Source organism: Garra rufa, chromosome 8 (assembly GCF_049309525.1).
Source record: "Garra rufa chromosome 8, GarRuf1.0, whole genome shotgun sequence".
Classification (NCBI taxonomy): Eukaryota; Metazoa; Chordata; class Actinopteri; order Cypriniformes; family Cyprinidae; genus Garra; species Garra rufa.
The window spans coordinates 16127374-16149888 of NC_133368.1; the positions used below are offsets into that span (position 1 = coordinate 16127374).

Consider the following 22515-nt stretch of genomic DNA (forward strand, 5'->3'; position numbering starts at 1 on the left):
AAAAATGACCACAAACTCAGTGACCACTGTATTAGGTACACCTGTTAATGCAAATTTTGAATCAGCCAATCATCTGGTAGCAGTAATGAATACAAAAGAGGTTCAGTTCAGTTTCTGTTCAGAACAAGTATCAGAATGGCTAAGAAATCAGATCAAGTGTCTGACTGGCTTGAAGTAATTGACATAATTGACAAACATTCTCTTCTAAGACTAAAAGTAAGAGACATAAAAATCTTGTAATAGAGCAAGTGATAACTCACATCCTATATTTTTGTAATTTCTGTAGTAGTATCTTCACTGTAACTGATTGTTAGGAAGTAGTTGTGTTTCCTCTCACAGCCACTTGGGGGCCAGACTTTTAGTTTGTGTCTTGATGACGGCAATATTGAGTTAATCACTCAAACCATAATTCCATAAAACAATAATAAAGACTTGCTCATTGTGTTTGTGATGTGGACTTTATTGAGGGTTGATCCTTTTCTGAATGTCTTTTAAAAGAGCGTTGAGTTAGTAGGTCCTGAAAACTTAATGTTCAGACAATAAAACATTGTTTAAAGTGAATACTTGTGTAATTAATTACTGTTGAGTGCATAGAATATCTGTGCATCATAAAGACTAATTAAAACTACGGGAATTGGCACTGGATTCAATGACACATGAATATAACAAGACATTTGGGATCTTTGACATAAACTCTAAAATGGTAAAAACATACCACTATTTTAACTTATGTAACATGGCAGTAGAACCATGTGACTAAATCATTAAAAGTTAATGTATTACTATTAAGTTAGTGTTTTACTGTCTTCTGTACAATCATTTCAAATCATATCCAAACATACAGGAAGTGCCTGAATAATTGTGCAAAGGATGTCTCCCACTAGCTCTCAGCAACAGTATAAGGGTGTTAATTCAACTTTGGGAACTTTTTTGTCTATATGTTATGTATAGATTTTAGTAACACGGGTATTGTTGTAACAATAGCCAAAAATACATTGTATGGGTCAGAATTATACATTTTTCCTTTATGCCAAAAATCATTAAGATATTACGTAAAGATCATGTTCCATGAAGCTATTTAGTAAATTTCCTACCATAAATATCTTAAAACTTAATTTTTGATTAGTAATATGTATTGCTAAGAATTTGGACAACTTTAAAGGTGATTTTCTCGATATTTTGATATTCTATCCTAACAAATACATCAATGGAAGGCTTGGGAAAAAATGACTCTTATGAATGGTCAATTTAAGGTCACACTTTACATTAAGGTTCCTTTAGTTAACAAATTAACAATGAAAAAATCTATTTTAGTTTAATTTAAACATTTACTAACACATTGAAATCAATATTGACTAACATGAACTGACAATGAACAGTTGTACTTTCTTTAACTAAAGTGAACAAAGGTTCAGAAATACTGTAACAAATGTACAGCTCATTGTTAGTAAATGTTTTAACTAGTTATTTAACTAATGCATTAACTAAAGTTAACTACACTCTTAAAAGTAAAAGTGCTTCAAAATGTTCTTCAAGCGATGCCATAGAAGAAGCATTTCTGGTTCCACAAAGAACCATTCAGTCAAAGGTTCTTTAAAGAACCATCTCTTTCTTACTTTTTTATAATCTGAAGAACCTGTTTGCCACAAGGAACCCTTTGTGAAACAGAAAGGTTCTTCAGATGTGAAAGGTTCTTTATGGAACCATTTAGACAAAAAGGTTCTTCTATGGCATTATGAAGCACCTTCATTTTTAGGAGTGTAATGGGAGCTTATTGTAATGTGTTACCAGACTGAATCTTCACAATCATAATTAGATATTAAACTATGCTTATATCAGAAAAAAGGGACTTTTGTTATATATAGTTCAGTATCAGTGAAGAATTTTGATATAAATTTTGATATTATGCCTCCATTCCAATCAATCTGAAATTTAATGAAACAAGTCACAAAGTCTGTTTTAGGTTCTAAAGTACCCATAGTTGAAGAAACACCCAATAATCGAATTATTTATAAATATTTTTAGCTACTCTTTATTTTAAACTGTCTCAGGCGTTGCTGTAAATACGAAACTCCTCATCTACGGTGTCTGTGAAGAGATGAACCAGCAGTGTTGCATCTTCGATCCCCTCAGTTAGATATTTCTCCATCTCTACCAACTTCTGCTGCTCCAGAGCTCTCATTTCCTCTACGATCTTCTGTCCTCTCTCCTGAACAAACAAAGAGTATGCCTCGTTATATGAGATTATAAATATTTAGCATTATTTGAAATAATTAATAATTTCCTGCACTTTACTGTATTGTGTTTTTATGAAAATTTCCTACCATCTCTCCAAACCAAACAGTTTTGGCTACTGTACCTTTAAGATTACTATTTAACTAATAAAACACTTTGCGGTGAGATATTTTAGCCACATGCTCACCCCGGTGTTGTCGATGATGGCGGCGACCACCTCGTGTTTCAGAAACAAAGGGTGTTTGCGGTTTGGTTTGCTCTGGAAACGGGGCTTCTTCTTCACAGGATCCTCCTCTCCAAAACACGGAGAACACGTATGCTTCAGCTGCTTTATGTCTAATACAAAAATAAACGGCTTGAACACAGACCTGTGAACAAAAGAACAAGACATATAGTTACAAACAGTTACAGTTTACATTTGCGTGAATTTGATAGCTTGATGAATTCATTAATAATTTGATTTGTACATTTGATTTTGAATTTATAATTGAATGTTGCATTTTCCACCAGGCAAAAATAGCAAATACATTTAAATTTAAAGCAATATTAACAGTGACGTTTGCCAAAGCAAACACCACTAGGATTAGTAATAATATACAAACCTACTAACTAATAAGTATGAATAAAAATCATAATAGGAAACCACTGACAATTTATCTTAAAAATCATGTTTTTTTTTTTTTACATTAATTAACATGAAACAATATAATAATATATACACAGTATGTAACAAAAGTGAGTACACCCCTCACATTTAAGGAACCATTTTAGTATATCTTCTCAAGGGACAATACTATAGAAATTAAACTTTGATATATTTTAGAGTAATCAATGTGCAGCTTGAATAGCAGTATAGATTTACTGTCCTCTGAAAATAAGTTAACTTACAACTATTATTGTCAAAATAGCTGGCAACAAGAGTGAGTACACCCTAAGTGAACTTGTCCAAAGTGTCAATATATAGTGTTAGCACCATTGTTATCTGGCACTGCTTTAATCATCCTGGGCATGGAATTGACCAGAGCTGCACAGATTGATGCTGGGATCCTCTTCCACTCCTCATGGAGCTGCTGGACATTAGACACATGGTGCTTCTCCACCTCACGCCTGAGGATGCCCCACAGGTGGAATCCATGTTTCCCTCAATGAACTGCAGCTCGCCAGTACCAGCAGCACTCATGCAGCCCCAGACTATGATGCTACCACCACCATGCTTGACTGTAGGCAGGACAAAATTTTCTTGGTCCTCCTCACCAGGGCATCGCCACACATGCTGGACACCATCTGAGCCAAACAAGTTTATCTTAGTCTCATCAGACCACAGGACATGGTTCCAGTAATCCATGCTCTTGGACAGGTTGTCTTCAGCAAACTGTTTGCAGGCTTTCTTGTGAACCAGCTTCAGATGTGGCTTCCTTCTGGGACGACGCCTATGCAAACTGACTTGTTGCAGTGTGCAGCGTATGGTCTGAGCACTGACAAGCTGACCTTCTACTTCTGCAATCTTTAAAACAATACTGGCAGCACTCATTCGTTGATCGACCCTTGCAAGGCCTGTTCTGAATGCAACCCATCTTGGAAAACCTCTGTATGACCCTGACCACTGTAGTGTAACTCTGTTTCAGGGTGTTACTGAACCTCTAATAGCCTTGGCCATCTTTGTGGAGAGCAACAATTCTAATTCTCAAATTAGTTCTTTGCCATGAGATGCCATGTTGAACATCCAGTGGTCAGTATGAGAGAATTGTACTTAAAGCACCTCATTTGAACTGCTCTAATACAAGATACACAACTTTGTATGGTCCTGTCAAACAGACAAAGCATAAACATGATGAATAGGACATGGTTAAACAACATAATGCTGTTATCACTTAGGGTGTACTTACTTTTGTTTCCAGATATTTTGATGATAATGCCTGTATGTTGACTAGTTTCATTTCTATAGTATTGACCCTTGAGAAGATATACTAAAATGGTTGCTGAAATGTGAGGGGTGTACTCACTTTTATGAGATAATAGATATATATATATATATATATATATATATATATGTTTTAATTATATTAGGAAATAACAATTTATCTTAAAAATCATGCCTAATCTGCAGTTATCTGACATATCTATACAGCACAAAACACTGCTATAGGTCTTTGAATATCAGTGACTCCAGTGTACTGTACCTGTCAGGGTCAGGAGTACCAGTGAAGAAGTGGACACCAGGGAAATTTTGATCTTTCGGGACTACAGACACCATACTTCCTGTGGTCATGAACATTCCCTCCATGTTGATTCCACTTTCCTTATTCCTCAAAATATCCATCATTGTCTCTGCTTTGATGTGTCCTGTGAAACAGTATAATGACAGAGCAACCTGACTAACAATCTAGAATTCTATAAAACTAAATAGCAATTTACAGTGATGTACTGTAGCAGTCAAAAGTTTGGATAAATCTATGTGTTCTTTATTAAATTAAAATAAAATAGTACAGTCATTAAAACTCTAAATATCACAAATGGATGTATGGCCCTTTAGCAAATTCAAAACGATCAATTCTCTTAATTTTAAACTTCCCTATGCAGATTCTTTGTCCAAAATGAAACAAAATCCAATTAATACTAAATGATTTATTTCTAAACGAAGCCAAACGAAAGTAACAATTACATCATGTTACAAGTAATCAAACGAAAATGCTTTATCCAGACTGAAGGAATTTTAGCACTTAGCACAGCATTTTGCTGATCATTTTCTACCACCAAACTGACAGTCACCTTCGTGTTTCTTCAGAAGTTTGCGTCCCTCACTGCACCGTCCCTCTGCCGCCTCGATTCGGGCTGTATTTGAGTAGGCGTAAATCTTAGCAAAGTTGAACTGAGCCTTTCCATTCCACCAGTGCTGCTCCTGTGCATACGTCCTCAACTCTGGATGTTCCTTATCGATCTTAGTAGTAATAGAGTACTCATTGGAGATGTTCCGAAAGCCGGCTTTAAGAGAGAGAAACCACATCAGACCTTTTAGACACTTTAACTGATTTCAGTTTCAAGCTGTAATGTTACATGACTCAGCATTTACCCTCCACTTTCTCTGCTGCCCAGTATTTCCCAGCAGTCTCCAGCACCCAGGCCTCTGTGCGGTCTGATATGAGGAAGCTGTTATGGTAGGTGAATCCACACTCATCCTCCATACAGTTCCCTCCCTGGCCGTATTTCTCCAGCAGATCTGTTATCACGTCTACAGCCCGTTCAGCGGTGTCGGCCCTCTCCAGAGCCAGCCTAAACACAGACAACCAGCGTCAAACCATTACATTTGAAATTAAAGATCAACCAAAAATACAATTTATGAGATTTACAATTTCTGAAATATTAAAAACAATATTTATTTAGAAATGTTCAAATTCATTAAATTTGATCAAACTTTTTAGGACTTGATAGTTGTTCATGAGTCCCTTGTTTGTCCTGAACATTTAAACTGCCTGCTGTTCTTCAGAAAAATCCTTCAGTTCCAACAACCTTTGGTTTTTCTGCATTTTTGTGCATTTGAACCCTTTCCAACAATGACTGTATGATTTTGAGATCCATCTTTTCACACTGAGGACAACTGAGGGACTCATATGCAACTATTACAGAAGGTTCAAACACTCACTGATGCTCCAGAAGGAAACACAATGCATTAAGAGTCAGGGGTGAAAACTTTTGAACAGAATGAAGATGTGTACAATTTTCTTATTTTGCCTAAATATCTTTTTTTTTTTCATTTAGTACTGGCCTTCAGAAGCAACAAAAGATACTTACATGTGCCCCAGAAGACAAAACAAGTTAAATTTATCCTGATCTTCAAATTCAGAAAGTTTTCATCCCCTGGCTCTTAATGCATAATTTCCTTCTGGAGCATCAGTGAGCATTTGAACCTTCTGTAATAGTTGCATATGAGTCCCTCAGTTGTCCTCAGTGTGGAAAGATGGATCTCAAAATCATACAGTCATTGTTGGAAAGGGTTCAAACACACAAAATGCAGAAAAACCAAAGGTTGTTGGACCTGAAGGATTTTTCTGAAGCACAGCAAGCAGTTTAAATGTTCAGGACAAACAAGGGACTCATGAACAACTAAAATCATTAACATTTTGCAGATTCTGCAAGGTGTAAGTACACTTTTGACTTCAAATGTAATTGAAAAACTGTTTCTTGGAATACCTGACGAGATCCATGCCCAGGAGAGCCTCTTTACCATCCACACTCTCTTTCCCCCAGACCGCCTCATTCCCGATGCACACCTGATGCTCGTTTGCCCCCATCTCTGCCCCCCACAGCCAGGCGGGACGACTCAGAACCACTGCATACGTGTGAGCCACCTGCTCTATCTCTATATATGTGCACTGATCACATGACAAAGAGAATAATTTAACAATCCAACACGGACAAGGGTGCTTTTATTTTTGAAAATCAGACTTGAACAATAATCAAGTGTACAAGACTCATTTAAAGCCTGTCGAAGAAAATATAACTGTATCAGAGCTTTTTAAGATACCTCAACTTTTTCGTCTAGTTCATGGTCTTTGGCAGGGAAGTAGACCACCTCTTGAACTTCATCGCAGGGTCTGTCCGAGTTCTTTCCAAAGACTATGCGCTGACCCTCTGTAGATGGGGGCAAGGCTACAAATGTGTCACAGGAGGTTGGGTCCATCCTGAAAAGAAATATATAAATGTATAAGCAGTAACATTCCGTGTATATTATTTAGTTTATTTGACCAATAGAATCAAGTGCTAATGTGCTAATATATATATATATATATATATATATATATATATATATATATATATATATATATGTGTGTGTGTGTGTGTGTGTGTGTGTGTGTGTGTGTGTCACTAATTCATTAAAAAAACCTTGACCTTTAAGTAATAGGAAATTAGAATATGTTTTTCTACACAAAATATACCACATTATCAAATTGAATGAACTCTTAGTAATTTACAGGCCTTTCCTTGCATGAAACCTTCATTACTATTAATATGTTAGCTTTTAAGATAGCAGTAATTGTTTACACTCGCATGGCTATGGCTTAAATAATTTGATTTACCTTGTCCAGCTCAGCGTATGTACAAATGCCAGGTACGAAGAGAATCACTGTTCTGTTCAATGAGATTAAACATCTGTTTACTTTCCTTTTCCTTTCTCCATAAACAAAACCGCCTGCCGACTTTGACACAAATCCGCATGCACGGCTATCTGATTCATAACTAGACAAACAATCCGCACAACTATCTGACGCATGAGTCCAGTCGATCCATATGTGTGTCTAATCAGCGGATAAAGTGGGCGGGGAAACGGCGCATCAGTCACGTGGCTGTGCAGTAGCATTTCTAATTGGCTATTTGATTTCGCTGTCGCAAACACTGCGTTATAAAAATATAAAATAATCAACATAATATTAATATTATGTCAAGCTTTTTAGCTATTTCATTTTTGTATGATCAAATATTAACAGACACCCATTATATAATGGTGCTACACAATGTGTAATTTGTAGGCCTAAATATCTAAATATATTTGTAAATTAAAGTAGTACGCAAGGTAAGGTAAAAGGTTTGTAAGGTAAAAGCACACTCCGAAAATTTATCTAAGTTTGTAATTAGAGGGATTTCTCATTAAAAAACATAAGTTGGGCCTAATTGGTACCACAGTGAGTAATAGTGAAAAAAGACAATGTTTTCCTTTAAAAAGATATCTTTACAAAGACATGCATGAAGCTTAAATATATTTGTGGACTAAGCGTCATAGTAATTTTCATTGTGCCCACTTTAAAAAATGTTTTTTTTGTTTTTTTTTTTTCATTCAAGAGAAGCTTGTGTTGACTGTAGTTTGCATGCGTTTTGTGGCACTGTACTATTTAAGCCTATCTTTAAAAAAAGTGAATTTAGTGATTTTTTACATAAGTGGGGTTAACTCAACATTGCCAAATGTGATTTGTATACAATAAAAAAAAAGTCAGGGAATTAACAAATCACTGAATTGGTTAAAATCATAATTTGCATAAAATATGTTTTTCCCTTTTTTTATTTGACTTTAAACCTGAAAGTGGGCTTAAAGGGTACATGGGCTTAATGGGTACATTTACCCAAGCATTTAAATGCAGCTTGTTGTCTACAGAAAAGGCTATATTTTATATACTGTTTACTTGAAAAAAAAAAACAGCTATCGAAATCACAATTTAACACGTTTACAAAGTAACATTTATAAGTAGTGTTTCAATTAGAATTTACATTTCATTCACTACAATCAAAAAATCAAGTCACATGTTCCCAATGTATTTATACTAGAAAAACAACGTAGAAATAAGGTCAAGTTTTATATTAATTGTCTCTGAAGAAAATGTATCATGTTTTTACCATAGTAAATATAGTTTAACGATAGCGTTTTCTAATGAAACCACAGTAGACACATTTACAGTTATCTGGGACTCCATGAAATGTACTTTATCATCATAAACCATAAATTGTAATATACTTTTACTATAATATTCGTTTTCATAACAGTAACACAGGTCACAAGTTGCCACAGGCACATTTCTTTGATTCAGCCAGCTGCATATCACGCAGAGAATACAATTCTGACTTGAATCCAAAAATCCGCGGCTGAATTAAAGCAGCTCGGTAGCTCAGTGCGTTCATTGCTGTGATTGGCCGAAAATTATCCATATATCTCATGTCTTTATCTGGTTTAGGGATTAATGTAATCAAACCCTGATTCATAGTGGGGCCTAAAGACCCATCTTCAGTGGATTCAACAAAAGCATTAAATAATAATCTAATATCATTACAAAAGAATTTGTAAAAATTAGCTGTGATATGGCAAGCCGTTCAGGAAAAAAATTCATGTGTATTGTGTGAATATGGATTGGTTCACTGGTTGAATGTATGGCTTAATCACAAACGCATTTGTTCATAATACATTGGTATAACCAGACATGTGTTGGTTTAGATACATCGGTCTGATCACTTGCACATGGGTTTGCTCCTGTATACGTTGGTTCGTTCAAGTAATCATTGGGCTTCTCAATAATGCATTGGTTTCCTCAACTATGTATTGGTTGAGATAAATTGGTTTCCTCAAGGATACATTGGTTTGTAAGTATTGTTTTCTTCAGGTATATTATGGTTTAGATACATTGGTTAGCTCAAGTAAACCATACATTCAACCAGTGAACCAATCCATATTCACACAATACACATTAATTTTTTCCTGAACGGCTTGCCATACTGTGAGGCCGTCAGGGCCCGGAGATTTGTTTAATTTTAAGTTTTGAACCGCTGAGTCAAGTTCTTCAATGTGCAAAACAGAATCACACCAATATTTCCAATCATTGTCAATGTAGGGAATAAAATGTATTATTTTATCAACGAATACACTCTATTGGGGAGAAGTTGGAAGAGTACAGGTCACTGTAAAACTGTTATATTGTTTTACCTATTAGAGTAGGCTCTGGACATTCAATATCATTTATCATTAGTGAAAGAATTGAGTTACGAGATCGGGAGAAGTAAGAAGTACTCTTTTCACCCTCTTCCATCCATCCATTAGCCCTAGAACGTATATATATGCACCTTTGGCTTTCTTAATATAAAGGTTGTCCAGTTCTAATTGCAAAGAGACCATTTTGTTTTGTTTTTTCAGAATCATTCAATCCAGTTTCACTACAACACGGTAACCAGTTAAACCGTAAAAGTTGGTTGCGACCACTGATCTATATAATGATATATATAGATCAGTGGTTGCGACCCGCCCGTAACACACCGGATATGTTGTTTTTCGTCGCTACCGTCGCTGCGTCATAAAGCAGCGCCGCTGTTGGTGTTTTGATGTTTTCTCGGCGGAAACGCTAACACTTTTTAATACCATTTTGATCCTTACGCTGGTGTTTAAACATGGGGAAGTCTTTTGCTAATTTCATGTGCAAGAAAGATTTTCATCCTGCATCAAAATCCAACATAAAGAAGGTAAACGAGAGCTTTTAGCTAGCAAGCTACTGTTGCTATGATGCAAACATTAGTTCTTTATATGTTTTTCTAATTGGATACGCAAATATATTTGGTCACAAACACATTATATGGTTGTAATGATATAAAGTTTATCAGTTTGATCAGTTAATCATTTAGAAAGAGTCAGATGTTTTCAGACGAAGACAGTCGTTGTTTATTTGTATGTTGAGAGACGAACTGCTAAACTCTTAAACTTTGATTGTCAGGTATGGATCGCAGAGCAAAAGTTAACCTTCGACAAGAAGAAGCAGGAGGAACTGATGCAGGCTTATGTGAAGGAGCAGGACACTTACAACAACAGGTTAGGGGAGCTGGACACAGTGGAAAGACAATAGTTCATTAAATATAATATGCTTTTGGAATTGGAAATAAATAACTTATAACTTTGTCTTTTGTATTATATTCCAGACTGCTGATGGGAGATGATCGTGTGAAGAATGGCCTTAATTTTATGTATGAAGCACCTCCAGGAGCATCTAAAGGTTATACATATGCGTTTTACCACTATTTTTCTTGTTGTAGGCCAAAGGAAATCTGTGGAATAAGTCATTAAAGTAATGTAACTGATGCTAACTGATCTTTTGCTTCCAAATCATGACTAAACATAAAGACATAAAAGAATTTTGATCCATTAAAATGAATAAACTTTCAAAAGGGAAGTCAAACTAAAGTCGTATTTACCTTCTTTTTTTCTTTTCTTTGCATCATCACCAACTTCCTCCAGAGGAGACTAAAGAGGTAATGTTTAAGTTAAAGTTAAACCATTATGTTAAAGTTAAAATATGAGTATGAAACTTTTCAAGTGTGTTAAACCCTGTAAAGCCTGCTGTATTTTATTTTATACACACATTTTTAAGTCATCTATATCATCAACATGATCAAAAATAGACTGAAAGGAAATACATCCCTTCCAGGTCATCATACGCATGTTGCCTTACTGTGAAATCTTCACTTAGAATTTTGTCTAGATGTGTATATTACAAAATGTTTCGTGAAATTAGATTGTTTTTTTGAATATTATTTCATGTGTTAGGATTTACAGAGTTAAGAAGGATTATAGTTACAACTCATTGCCTCAACTAAAATGACCATATTTTTTTCCTTAGGATGGAGAATCTGAGTACAAGTTTGAGTGGCAGAAAGTAGCTCCCCGTGAAAAGTAAGTTCACAAGACGTTTTTGAACAGTAAGGTTTTTAATGTTTTTTTTTTTAAAGAAGTCTCTTCTGCTCACAAAGCCTGCGTTTATTTGATCCAAAATTTAGAAATATTTTTACTGTTTAAAATAGCTGTTTTCTATTTTAATATATTTTAAAATGTAATTTATTCCTGTGATTTCAAAGCTGATTTTTTTTAAACCAGTCTTCAGTGTCACATGATCTTTCAGAAATCATTCTAGTATTCTGATTTGCTGCTCAAAAACATTTATTGTTATTACAGTCTTTTTTCAGGTTTCTTTGATGAATAGAAAGTTCAGAAGAACAGCATTTATATAAAATAGAAATCTACATTATAAATGTCTTTACGTCACCTTTGATCATTTTAAAGCATCCTTGCTGAATAAAATTTATATTTTTATTATTCTTTCCCCCACCAAAAATAAATAAATGAATAAATAAATACTGACCACCTTTTGAATGGTATAGAGTATATTATTACAAAAGTGTTTCCTTCATATGAATACTGATCTTTGGATCTTTCTATTCATCAAAGAATCCTGAAAGAAACTCAACTGGTTTAAATATTGATGTTAATAATAATATAAAATGAGTAATAAAAACAATTATAAAATAAAATCAGTATATACTAATTAAAAAATAAAAAAGTCACAAAAAAGCATAACAAATTTGAACATTTAAAATTTCGAAATTAACTAAATAAAGTAAAATTCAAAATATAAACACAAATTCTAATAGTCAATAATACTAAAATGATTCCAGAATAAAATCACCATTACATGGATACACCACCCAAAATTTTCTCATCCTTTTTCTTTATTTTGCATCAAAGAATCCTGATAAAATGTACTCAACTGTTTTAAATATTGATGATAATAATAATAATAAATGTTTCTTGAGCAGCAAATCAGCATATTAGAATGATTTCTGAAGGATCATGTGACACTGAAGACTTGAGTAATGATGCTGAAAATTTAGCTTTAAAATCCTACTATTCAAAAACTTTTGACTGGTAGTGTACGTTTTCAAATTTGCACTTTTATGCATTTCTTACTGTTATTTTCAATCTTAGGTATGCGAAGGATGACATGAATATTCGGGATCAGCCTTTTGGCATTCAGGTGATGTTTCATTCTGTGCTTTACACCTTCATGGATGCTTAACAATTATTACTTATCCACAAATGTCTAAATGAAGTGAGCATTGTGCATGTTTTCTTGTACTTTCATTGTTTTAGGTGCGGAACGTGCGCTGCATTAAGTGTCATAAATGGGGTCATGTGAACACGGATCGTGAGTGTCCGCTCTTTGGCCTATCAGGGATCAACGCCAGCTCTATGGCCAGTGATGAAGCAGGTAAACTGTTCTTCCCTCTATCATTTAGTCATATCATTAGTGCTCTACTTATATTAGAGCTGATACACTTTCAGACCTGTAGATGGCGACAATGTCTAAAAATACACCTTGAAATTCTGCAAAACCAGGACAAAACATTCCCATTCATATTAGGTTCTGAATACAAGTGTTTTAAAGCCAATCACCAGAGTTGCAAATACCATGTGACTAATAGCACTGATGGCAAGGGATGTCATGAGGGCACTGTTTGACCAGAGGAGCACACATTCCCTACATTTTTTTTTTTTTGATAGTAAATTCATTTATTTTGAAGAATAAAACATTTGATGGAATATTTCATACAAAAACTATGTTTAGTTTTATTACCCAAATATATACATCCAATTCCAGACAGGGTTATTATAGTTAACTAAAACTACAACCATTAAAAAATGTCAAATTAAATAAGCAGCAACTGACAATAAAATATATTAAAAAAAAAGTTTAACTTATTTTATTTCAGCTAGTTTTCAAGGCAGTGTTTGTCAGATTTATTTAGTTTACCTTGAAGTACTAAAATAAATCTTAATAAACTAAAACAAATAATAACAATGTTTTAAAACTTTTAGCATAAAAAGAATTTGTGTAAATTGTAAATGTGTAAAATGTTAAATGTCATAAAATTAGATTTTTCTGACCATTATTTTGTTTGTTAGGCTTCAGAGAGTTCAGAAGGCATTTTCTAGTGGCATTTTTCTATTTTATTTCATTTAGTTTCCAAGACAATATTTGTCTTTTTCATTCAGAAGTACTAAAATAAAGCTTAATATACTAAAACAAATAAAATGGGACACTGCACCACAAAAGTAGTCATAAAAGTAAATTCTTTCAAATTAAATTTTTTTTTAGTATTTTTTCCATTGATGTATATTAAGATGGGACAATATTTGACCGAGATACAACTATTTGAAAATCTTGAATCTAAGGGTAAAATAATCAAAGTGTTGAGAAAATCAGCTTAAAAGTTGTTAGCAATGCATATTACTAATCGAAAATTAAGTTTTAATATATTTACGGTAGGAAATTTACTAAATATCTTCATGGAACATGATCTTTACTTAGTGTCTTAATGATTTTTGCCATAAAAGAAAAAATGATAATTTTGACCCATACAATGGATTTTTGGCTATCAAAATCTATATATATATACTAATTAAACAAATTGAACATTTAAAAATTAACTACAATTAAAGAGATTATTATTATTATTTAAATGAAATCAAATTCAAATTATACATAAATCTTCAGAAATCATTCTAATGTATAGAATTTAATAATTAGAAGAAACATTTCTAATTATTATGAATGTTGGAAACAGCCTGTGGTGCCAATATTTTGTGGAAACTGATATTTTACTTTTTTTTTTTCTTTTTTTAGGATTCTTTGATGAATATAATGTTCCAAATTATCCTATTTTTATTATAATTATTATTTTATAATAATCCTATTATTATTGTTGTTTTGTTGTTGTTTATTAATTTATTATCTAATGTTTATTAATGTTAATATTATTTTTAATAATAACAATTTATATATTTTGAGGTTCAACATTTTTGAGATTGCAAAGCATCTGTATTTATTCTTTGTAAACTAGTTTATTCTTCATAAACTAGTTTCAGTGCAAGTAAGTAGCTGTTTAATAAAATAAAATACAATTTTAATTGAATTGAAAAAAAATTGAAATAAGGCCCAAAATGTACATCGATCATATATATATAAAATAAAATTCAAATTATAATAGTCAATAATACTAAAATAACACCATGATTCCAAAATAAAATCATCATTACATTAATGCTTCACCCAAAAAAAAAAAAAAAAGACATTTACTCATCCTCTTTCTTTGTTATGCAGAGCACAAGGGAAGATATTTTTCATAATTAGAAGCCAAACGCCACTGATTTGGACAGAATTTGACAAACCACTGATTTTGCTCAAAATAGTTTTTGAACAACATGACGTTTCAGCTTTTTGGGTAGAGTGTCTCTTTAACTTTGAGATGATAGAGGTATTGTGGTGTACTTGGATACTTTCCTCTCAGTTTGTGTTGTTGTGTTTCCATTATTCAAGTAAATCAATGTGGCAGCCGTGTTTCCTGAGAGCTGTGTGTCAGTACGGTAATGTGTATGTTGCAGCAGAGCGGAGATGGATGCTACTCTTGTGTTGGTGGAGAAATGTTATTATTTGGTGTTTTGATTGGTTGAAACCTCTGCTTCAGCAGAATAATACTGTACGCCTTACCCAGCTGGGAGACAAGGGAGTTGATTTGGCGTGTCTTTGTGTTAACAAAGCCGCTAGTGTACGCCTCTCAGAGGGGGGGCATGATCACACATTATTTGTTCTGAAAGAGTGATTTGTCCTAACAGGTCCGTCAATGCACCCCTCCGAGTTAATGGCAGAGATGCGAAACAGTGGGTTCGCGCTGAAGAAATGTGTCCTTGGGAGGGACACCACCATGAGTGATCCAGCACAGGTAATCTCCCGGTCGGTCCCTGCCCAAATATGACCCATGATATCCATGTCTGGAGCTCAGCGTGTGATTGCAGAAAAATGTCCAATTATTGAACAGGCGGCTCACGAGCGATTCCCTTCAGTTGAAGGGTTAGACTACAACTGATGAGACCAACAACTACAATTGCAAGAGAGCTGAGACATGCTGGATTTCACACTGTGCTTCTACACAAAAGTGCCTTTCTGATTGGCCTCTTGTATATGTATGGTCAGCGAGTGGACCTAGTGATTGTGTGTGTTTGCCTTTTAGGAGCTTGTGGCCAGTGAGGAAGAGGACGACCCTGAGGTGGAGTTTCTGAAGTCTCTGACTACCAAACAAAAGCAAAAACTGCTTAGGTATGATTCGTTATTTATTACACGTACACAGTCGATATAAATTAATTTGGGGCTAGTTCTCACTATTTACTATGACTTTTGCCTCAAACTCTTAATTTGCTGCTTATTAATAGTTAGTAAGGTAGTTGTTATGTTTAGGTATGGTGGATTAAAGGGATCTAAAATACGGTCATGCAGATAAAACAATAATATGTGCTTCATAAGTAGTCATTAACAGCCAATATGCTAGTAACTGGACCTTAAAAGGATTATATGGCAAAAAAAGAGTGAAATTAAAGTTAGTGTTACCCTATTGTTGTTGTTATTATTAATTGATTGATTAATTGTGAGATTGAAAAGTAGAATATACAGAATTTAAAAAAAAAATACAAATAAAGTAGTTTCAGTGCAAGCAAGTAGCATTTTAACATAAATGGGCATTAGCCTCTTCCACCCATAAAATAAAACAATAATAAAATAAAATAATTTGAAGTCCCAAATTATACATTGGTTATAAATATCCAATCAAGTCACTTTTATTGTCATACATTTACTATATACTACCTTTTAAATGTTTGGGGTTTAATAGAAAGATTTTTACTCTTTTTTTTTTTTTTTTTTTTTTTTTGTGCAAAAGATGTCTCTTATTCTCACCAGTGCTGTATTTATTTAGTCAGAAGTACTGTAAATATTGTATACTTTTTTCATTAATCTTATTAATAAACATTAAAAAGATGAATATTTTTATTATTTTTATTAATCTTATTTATTTTCATTTGAAATAACTGATTTCTATTTGAATATATTATTTTAGGATTCTTTGAATATAATGTACAAAATGATCTTAATAATAATAATAATAATATAAAATTAAAAAAAATTGAAAATAAATTTTGTATTATAAATTGTATAATAATCTTATTATTATTATTATTATTATTATTATTAATCATAATAATAATTATTATTATTTACTTATTTGGAGAATTAAAAAGTAGAATATCTGTATTTATTCCTTATAAACTAGTTTCAGTGCTCAGTAATTATTAATTAACTTAAATAGTGGCATAAGCCTTCTATTTTTGTTGCAATAATTAAATTGAATTTAATTTAATTTAATTTAATTTTAAAAATGCATTGATCTCATATACACACTATATACCACCATTTAAATGTTTGGTGTTTAAAATAAAGGTTTGAGAAAAATTTTTGAAAGATGTCTCTTATTCTCACCAGTGCTGTATTTATTTAGTCAGAAGTACTGTAAATATTGTAAACTTTTATTTTTATTAATCTTATTAATAAACAATAAAAAGATTAATATTTGTTATTAATCTTATTATTTTATTAGTTCTATTTATTTTAATTTAAAATGAATGATTTCTATTTGAATATATTATTTTAGGATTCTTTGAATATAATGTACAAAATTATCTTTATTATTATTATTATTTATTGTATAATAATTCTGTTATTATTTTTTATTATTATTATAAATTTTATAATAATCCCATTATTATTATTATTATTGTTAATCATAATAAATATTATTTACTTATTATTTACTTATCTCATATACACACTATATACTACCATTTAAATGTTTGGTGTTTAAAATAAAGGTTATAAAAATATTTTTGAAAGATGTCTCTTTATTTAATGAGAAAGATAATAAATATTGTAATTTGTGATGTATAATATAATATATAGAGACAAAATAAAAAATGCGTGTGTGTGTGTGTGTGTATATATGAGAATATAAAAAATATGTACTTATTTTTTTAAAACTTATTTATTTTAATTTGAAATAACTATTTTCTCTTTGAACATATTTTAAATGTAATTTATTCCTGTGATCAAAGCATTCTAATAATCCTGATTTGCTGCTCAAGAAACATTTATGATTATTATCAATGTTAAAAACAGGTGAACTTAATCTTTTTGTGGAAACCATGACACATTTATGTTTTATTTCAGGATTCTTTCATGAATATAAAGTTCAAAAGAACATTTATGTGCAATAGAAATCTTTTGTAACATTATAAATGTCTATAAATTTGATGCATCCTTGCTAAATAAAATGTTAATGTGTTTCATAATAATAATAACAAACTTGTTCAAACTTTTAAACTCTTGTGTATCTAAAAACAATTTAATTGCAAAATGTAAAATGCACACAAAACCAGAATGTCCACAATATACTGTAACAATGACTAATTAATCTGCTGCCTTTTTTCTTTAGAAAACTTGACCGTCTTGAAAAGAAAAAGGAGAAGAAGAAGAAAAGCAAAAAAGAGAAAAAGAAGAGCAAAAAGAAGCAGAAAAAGAAACAAGCCAAGAATGAGAGTTCATCCAGCAGCTCATCAGACAGCAGTGACAGCAGCGGCGACTCTGAGGATGAGAAACACTCCGGAAAGAAAGCCAAGAAGAAGAGGAAGAGAAGTGACAGCAGCTCTGAGGGACACCAGGAGAAAGAACGCTCCCACAGTCTGGACTCCAAACACGCACATTCAAAACACAATGAGCACAGAGTTCAGAGGTCACCAGACCACAAGAACAGCAGAGAGAGATGGAGGGATGACAAAGAGAGAGCTAAAGATAGACACAGTAGTAGGAGTAGGGAGAGGAGGAGAGAACAAAGCAGGAGCCCTCAGCGACAGAGAGGTAAGGAAAGATACAGGAGCGCCAGCAGAGAGAGAGGGAGAGACAGGAGTGGAGAACGTGACAAGGGCAAGAGAAGCAGAAGTCAGGAAAGAGAAAGAAACGTCAAAAAGAGGAGTGTCAGTCGGGAACGAGGGAGGGGCAGAGAAAAACGCAGCAGAAGTGATAGCAGAGATGCAGAGAGGAGGAGAGAACACAGCAGAGGGAAATAGCTGGAAGCGGATGGTTTGGATGTTTTTTTCTCATCTCAGATTAAAGGAATAATTCAAATCAAACCTCTTTTATGATTTACTCGCCCTCATGTCATTCCAAGCCAGTTTTTCTTATACTCTGGTTCCTCTTTTTTAATAATAAAACTTAGTGAAGACTCTGTCAAGCTTCAAAATGACAAAGCAGCACCTCGGGTATAGTTCTTGTCTTATATTCCACATCTTCTGGAGTCATGCAAGAACTTTGGTGTGACAAACAAACCAAAAGTCGTTATTCATGTAAATTCAGCCTAAGAACCAGTGACACTTGATAATATTTAGTACTGATAGCTTGAAAGAAGGTTTTCTGTGACTAAAAGTTTTAAGGGTGGGCTGTCTGTCACAGAAAGTTAGATTCAGAATACTTGGAATCATCTTAGCATATCTGGTATTGTACAACAATTAACTTTTAAAGTTCAGATGTATATATATATATATATATATATTTTAATTTCCGTTACTGAAGTCATAAGGGTTTGGACTGACATGAGGGTTGATGGTGATAAATGTTGACACTTTCTGGGAAAATTATTTGTTTGGGTGGCTTTCCCATTCATGCTTCCATTTACAGGCAACTCTGGGAATTTGTCCAGAAGAGGGCGCTCTGAGAATGTAAAAACTCAACCTGTATTAGAACAGAATTAAATGATGTTTGACTCATTCTTTGCTGTAGTCCTGGTTCAACACGTTCTCTTTTCTTTATGGTTTTGACACTTTCCAAATGTAATGTTTGAGTCTTTTTAAAAGAGCGTATTCCACACATAATAACTGAAATGATTTATTTTGTTTTTTAGCTTCTTTCTTTTCTTAAATCTGTTTATACCTTACACTAGGGCTGCACGATTAATCGCACGATGTTGTGAGGCGCGTTTAGTCAATGAAGCCGGTACTTTGATTAGTAGTAAATCTCCATCACATTCGATTTTGAGCGCGATTTGGCGTAGCTTGTCAGTGATTTACGTCTCTGTGTATTAATTGCTGCTCCAGCTGAACGCACGTGATGGAGATTTACTATTAATCAAAGTACCTGACTAAACGCGCCTCACAACATCGTGCAGCCCTACCTTACGCATAACTGTACTGTGTAAATATACTCTGAATGTGGCACAAAACTTGATGTCAGTTACTCTTCAACCTCATTTAACTTCCAACCTTACTCTTATCTCAAAGAAGATGGAAAATGGTTGTTTAAATGAAATTTGTAACCCTGGACTACAAAACCAGTTTTAAGAAGAACAGGTATATTTGTAGCAATAGGAAAAAATACATTATATAGGTCAAAATTAGTGTTTTTTTTAATGCCAAAAATCATTAGGATATTAAGTAATGATCATGTTTCATGAAGATATTTTGAAAATTTTCTACAATAAATAAATGTGACCCTGGACCACGAAACCAGTCTTAAGTCGCTGGGGTATATTTGTAGCAATAGCCAAAAATACATAGTATGGGTCAAAATTATAGATTTTTCTTTTATGCCAAAAATCATTAGGAAATTAAGTAAAGATCATGTTCCATGAAGTTTTTTGTGAAATTCCTACTATAAATATATCAAAATGTATTTTTTGATTAGTAGTATGCATTGTTAAGAACTTAATTTGGAGAACTTTAAAGGTGATTTTCTCAGTAGCCTATTTAGATTTTTTTGCACCCTCAGATTCTAGATTTTCAAATAGATGTATCTTGGCCAAATATTGTCATATCCTAACAAACCATATATCAACAGAAAGCTTATTTATTGAGCTTTCATATGATGTATACATCTCAGTTTTGTCAAATTTAACCTTATGACTGATTTTGTAGTCCAGGGTCACATTTGTAGCAATAGCCAACAATACATTGTATGGATCAAAATTATCCATTTTTCTTTTATGCCAAAAATCATTAGGGGATATTACGTAAAGATCATGTTCCATGAAGATATTTTATCAATTTTCTACCGTAAATATATCAAGACTTAATTTTTGATTAGTAATATGCATTGCTAATTACTTCATTTAGACAACTTTAAAGGCGATTTTCTCAGTATTTAGATTTTTTTGCACCCTCAGATTACAGGTTTTCAAATAGTTGTATCTCGGCCCAATATTGTCCTATCCTAACAAACCATACATCGAAAAATTGACCTTTATGACTGGTTTTGTGGTACAGGGTCACATTTGTAGTTTTAAACTAAATTTGCCGTTTTATTTTGGTAGTTTGTTAATAATTATTTCTATCTTGATTTAAATCCAGGGTGACTTTATAATTATGTTTAACTGCATTTTGAAGTTTCTCGTAGGCAACGGAACTGAACTCTATGAATATATTAATATAACTTAATATAAAATACACTTGTGTTCAAAGTGGCGGCGCTCAAAATTCAAAAATACATTAGAAAAGCGGCAACAAAAATATACACATCACGAAATGTGTCAGTTTTGCATTCAGAGCGTATGATTATACACATAAATAAACAACTTTTTACTGCCTGAAATTCAAGCACATAACCATATTAACAAACTCTCACTTCATCAGTATTTAGGAATATTCAATATTTAGGAATAAACCCAACCCAAGGGTGGCGCTGAAGTACTTTGAAAAAATTTAATTGCAATTCAAATTATTTTGGATATTATATGAACACAAACACTGAATGGCTGAATGTGGCAGTGAAACATTATCGTCTCCCATTCGCTGTTGTGAATCGGATGATTTGTTATTAATAATAATAAGAATTAAATTTGTAAACATGATCTGCCGCTTGATGGGCATTTTCTGACTGAAGGGGAGATGAAAGAGCAGCGCCGCTCCGGCTGCGCGGGAAACTCACAGCAGCTTCACGGCTGAGTTTCCCGCGCCGCGGCCGGAGCGGCGCTCGTCTTTGATCTCTCTTTTATTACCGCGCGCAAACAAAGCTGACTTCTGCCTCGCGCTCAGTCAGAGGGCATTCCAGAAAAACGCGAACAAAAGGCCGTGAGTGACAGCGCTACTGTCCGCCACCCCATGCGCATCATTCCCCTCCAAAAGCTTGAAAAGCACTTAGATCTTGTCCATGTAAAAGCTCCCGTTTGTAAATCTTAATAGAACCATATAATTGTAAAGCGTGCTCGTGAATGCCTTCACGCCCAAATAGCGCTCATTTCCGTAACACAAATTTTGAATTGTGTGCCATAAAATCGTTGCATCCTACATTAACTTTTAAAAGACCGAGTACACCTGCTATTTGGAGAAAACACTTGCCTAAATTGGTGTAAAACGGAAATTGCATTTTGTTTTATTTAAAACCTTGCTACATTTTGCAGCTGGAAGATTTATTAACCTTAAATATTTTTTATTCGTTATTTGCGAAATGTTATCAGTTTTTCACGAGGTCATTAAATGATAATGGAGCGTTTTCTATTTGTGTGTTTTTTTCCTGAATAGGCTACTGCCTGTTCGGCACCGGCCACCAGCAGCACACAAAAGGAAATGAAAATAATTTTAGTCTATTGCCTTCTGGTCAATTTACCTCGTAGCACAGAAAGCGTTTGGAGCAGACGCGCAGCCCTAACGAGTTCCCAGGCAGGGCTCGGGCTGTAATTATTCCGCCGGGTTTTCTGTGGGATCGGACGCTGCACTGGATAAACACAAAGAAGTCAGAGAGCATCCTTGAACCTTTTCAGTACAGGGCCACTGATATTCAAATAACAGCCAGAGACCATTTGACTGCGAGAGCATTTTAAATTCAACATTTGCATAAGGCCTCTCCCCATTTCCCCTTTCAAAAGTGGCATCCAGAAAAGGCAAGAAAGAAAGAGAGGAGGAAAAAAAAACTGTTCCCATAACACCAAATCAAGTGTAGCGTTTTATAAAAGCTAAACGATGCTTTATGCCTTCAGCCCTCTCTTGGATGGACATTTTCCGTTTGACATGCAAATTTAAGCAGTTAATTTGAGCAATTCAAATAAATATTCAGAGGC

At 33.5% G+C, this 22515-nt stretch overlaps 2 protein-coding genes across 2 annotated transcripts; one reads left to right on the plus strand and one right to left on the minus strand.

Annotated features, from left to right (window-relative positions):
- Positions 1 to 439: 439 nt before the first annotated feature.
- Positions 440 to 7447, minus strand: scrn3 (secernin 3). The gene is made up of 8 exons (XM_073845738.1): positions 7311 to 7447; positions 6758 to 6914; positions 6424 to 6605; positions 5306 to 5505; positions 5005 to 5217; positions 4416 to 4578; positions 2423 to 2603; positions 440 to 2209 (listed from the first exon to the last, which is right to left on the minus strand). The coding sequence occupies exons 2-8, from the start codon at positions 6911 to 6913 to the stop codon at positions 2048 to 2050; spliced, it is 1257 nt and encodes a 418-aa protein (XP_073701839.1). The 5' UTR covers position 6914; positions 7311 to 7447; the 3' UTR covers positions 440 to 2047.
- A 2622-nt stretch (positions 7448 to 10069) lies between these two features.
- On the plus strand, positions 10070 to 19234 carry cirsr (corepressor of RBPJ and splicing regulator). Its single transcript, XM_073845894.1, has 10 exons — positions 10070 to 10227; positions 10476 to 10570; positions 10678 to 10751; positions 10994 to 11007; positions 11376 to 11428; positions 12518 to 12566; positions 12683 to 12800; positions 15206 to 15312; positions 15601 to 15686; positions 17908 to 19234. The coding sequence occupies exons 1-10, from the start codon at positions 10156 to 10158 to the stop codon at positions 18536 to 18538; spliced, it is 1299 nt and encodes a 432-aa protein (XP_073701995.1). The 5' UTR covers positions 10070 to 10155; the 3' UTR covers positions 18539 to 19234.
- The last annotated feature ends 3281 nt before the right edge of the window (positions 19235 to 22515 follow it).

Coding starts and splice junctions, on each gene's coding strand:
- scrn3 (XM_073845738.1), bottom strand. CDS start 6,913: ATGGACCCAACCTCCTGTGACACATTTGTAGCCTTGCCCCCATCTACA. Junction 5,218..5,305: donor GGCAGCAGAGAAAGTGGAGG/GTAAATGCTGAG, acceptor TCTCTCTTAAAG/CCGGCTTTCGGAACATCTCC. Junction 2,210..2,422: donor CCATCATCGACAACACCGGG/GTGAGCATGTGG, acceptor TTGTTTGTTCAG/GAGAGAGGACAGAAGATCGT.
- cirsr (XM_073845894.1), top strand. CDS start 10,156: ATGGGGAAGTCTTTTGCTAATTTCATGTGCAAGAAAGATTTTCATCCT. Junction 12,801..15,205: donor TATGGCCAGTGATGAAGCAG/GTAAACTGTTCT, acceptor TTGTCCTAACAG/GTCCGTCAATGCACCCCTCC. Junction 15,687..17,907: donor CAAAAGCAAAAACTGCTTAG/GTATGATTCGTT, acceptor TTTTTTCTTTAG/AAAACTTGACCGTCTTGAAA.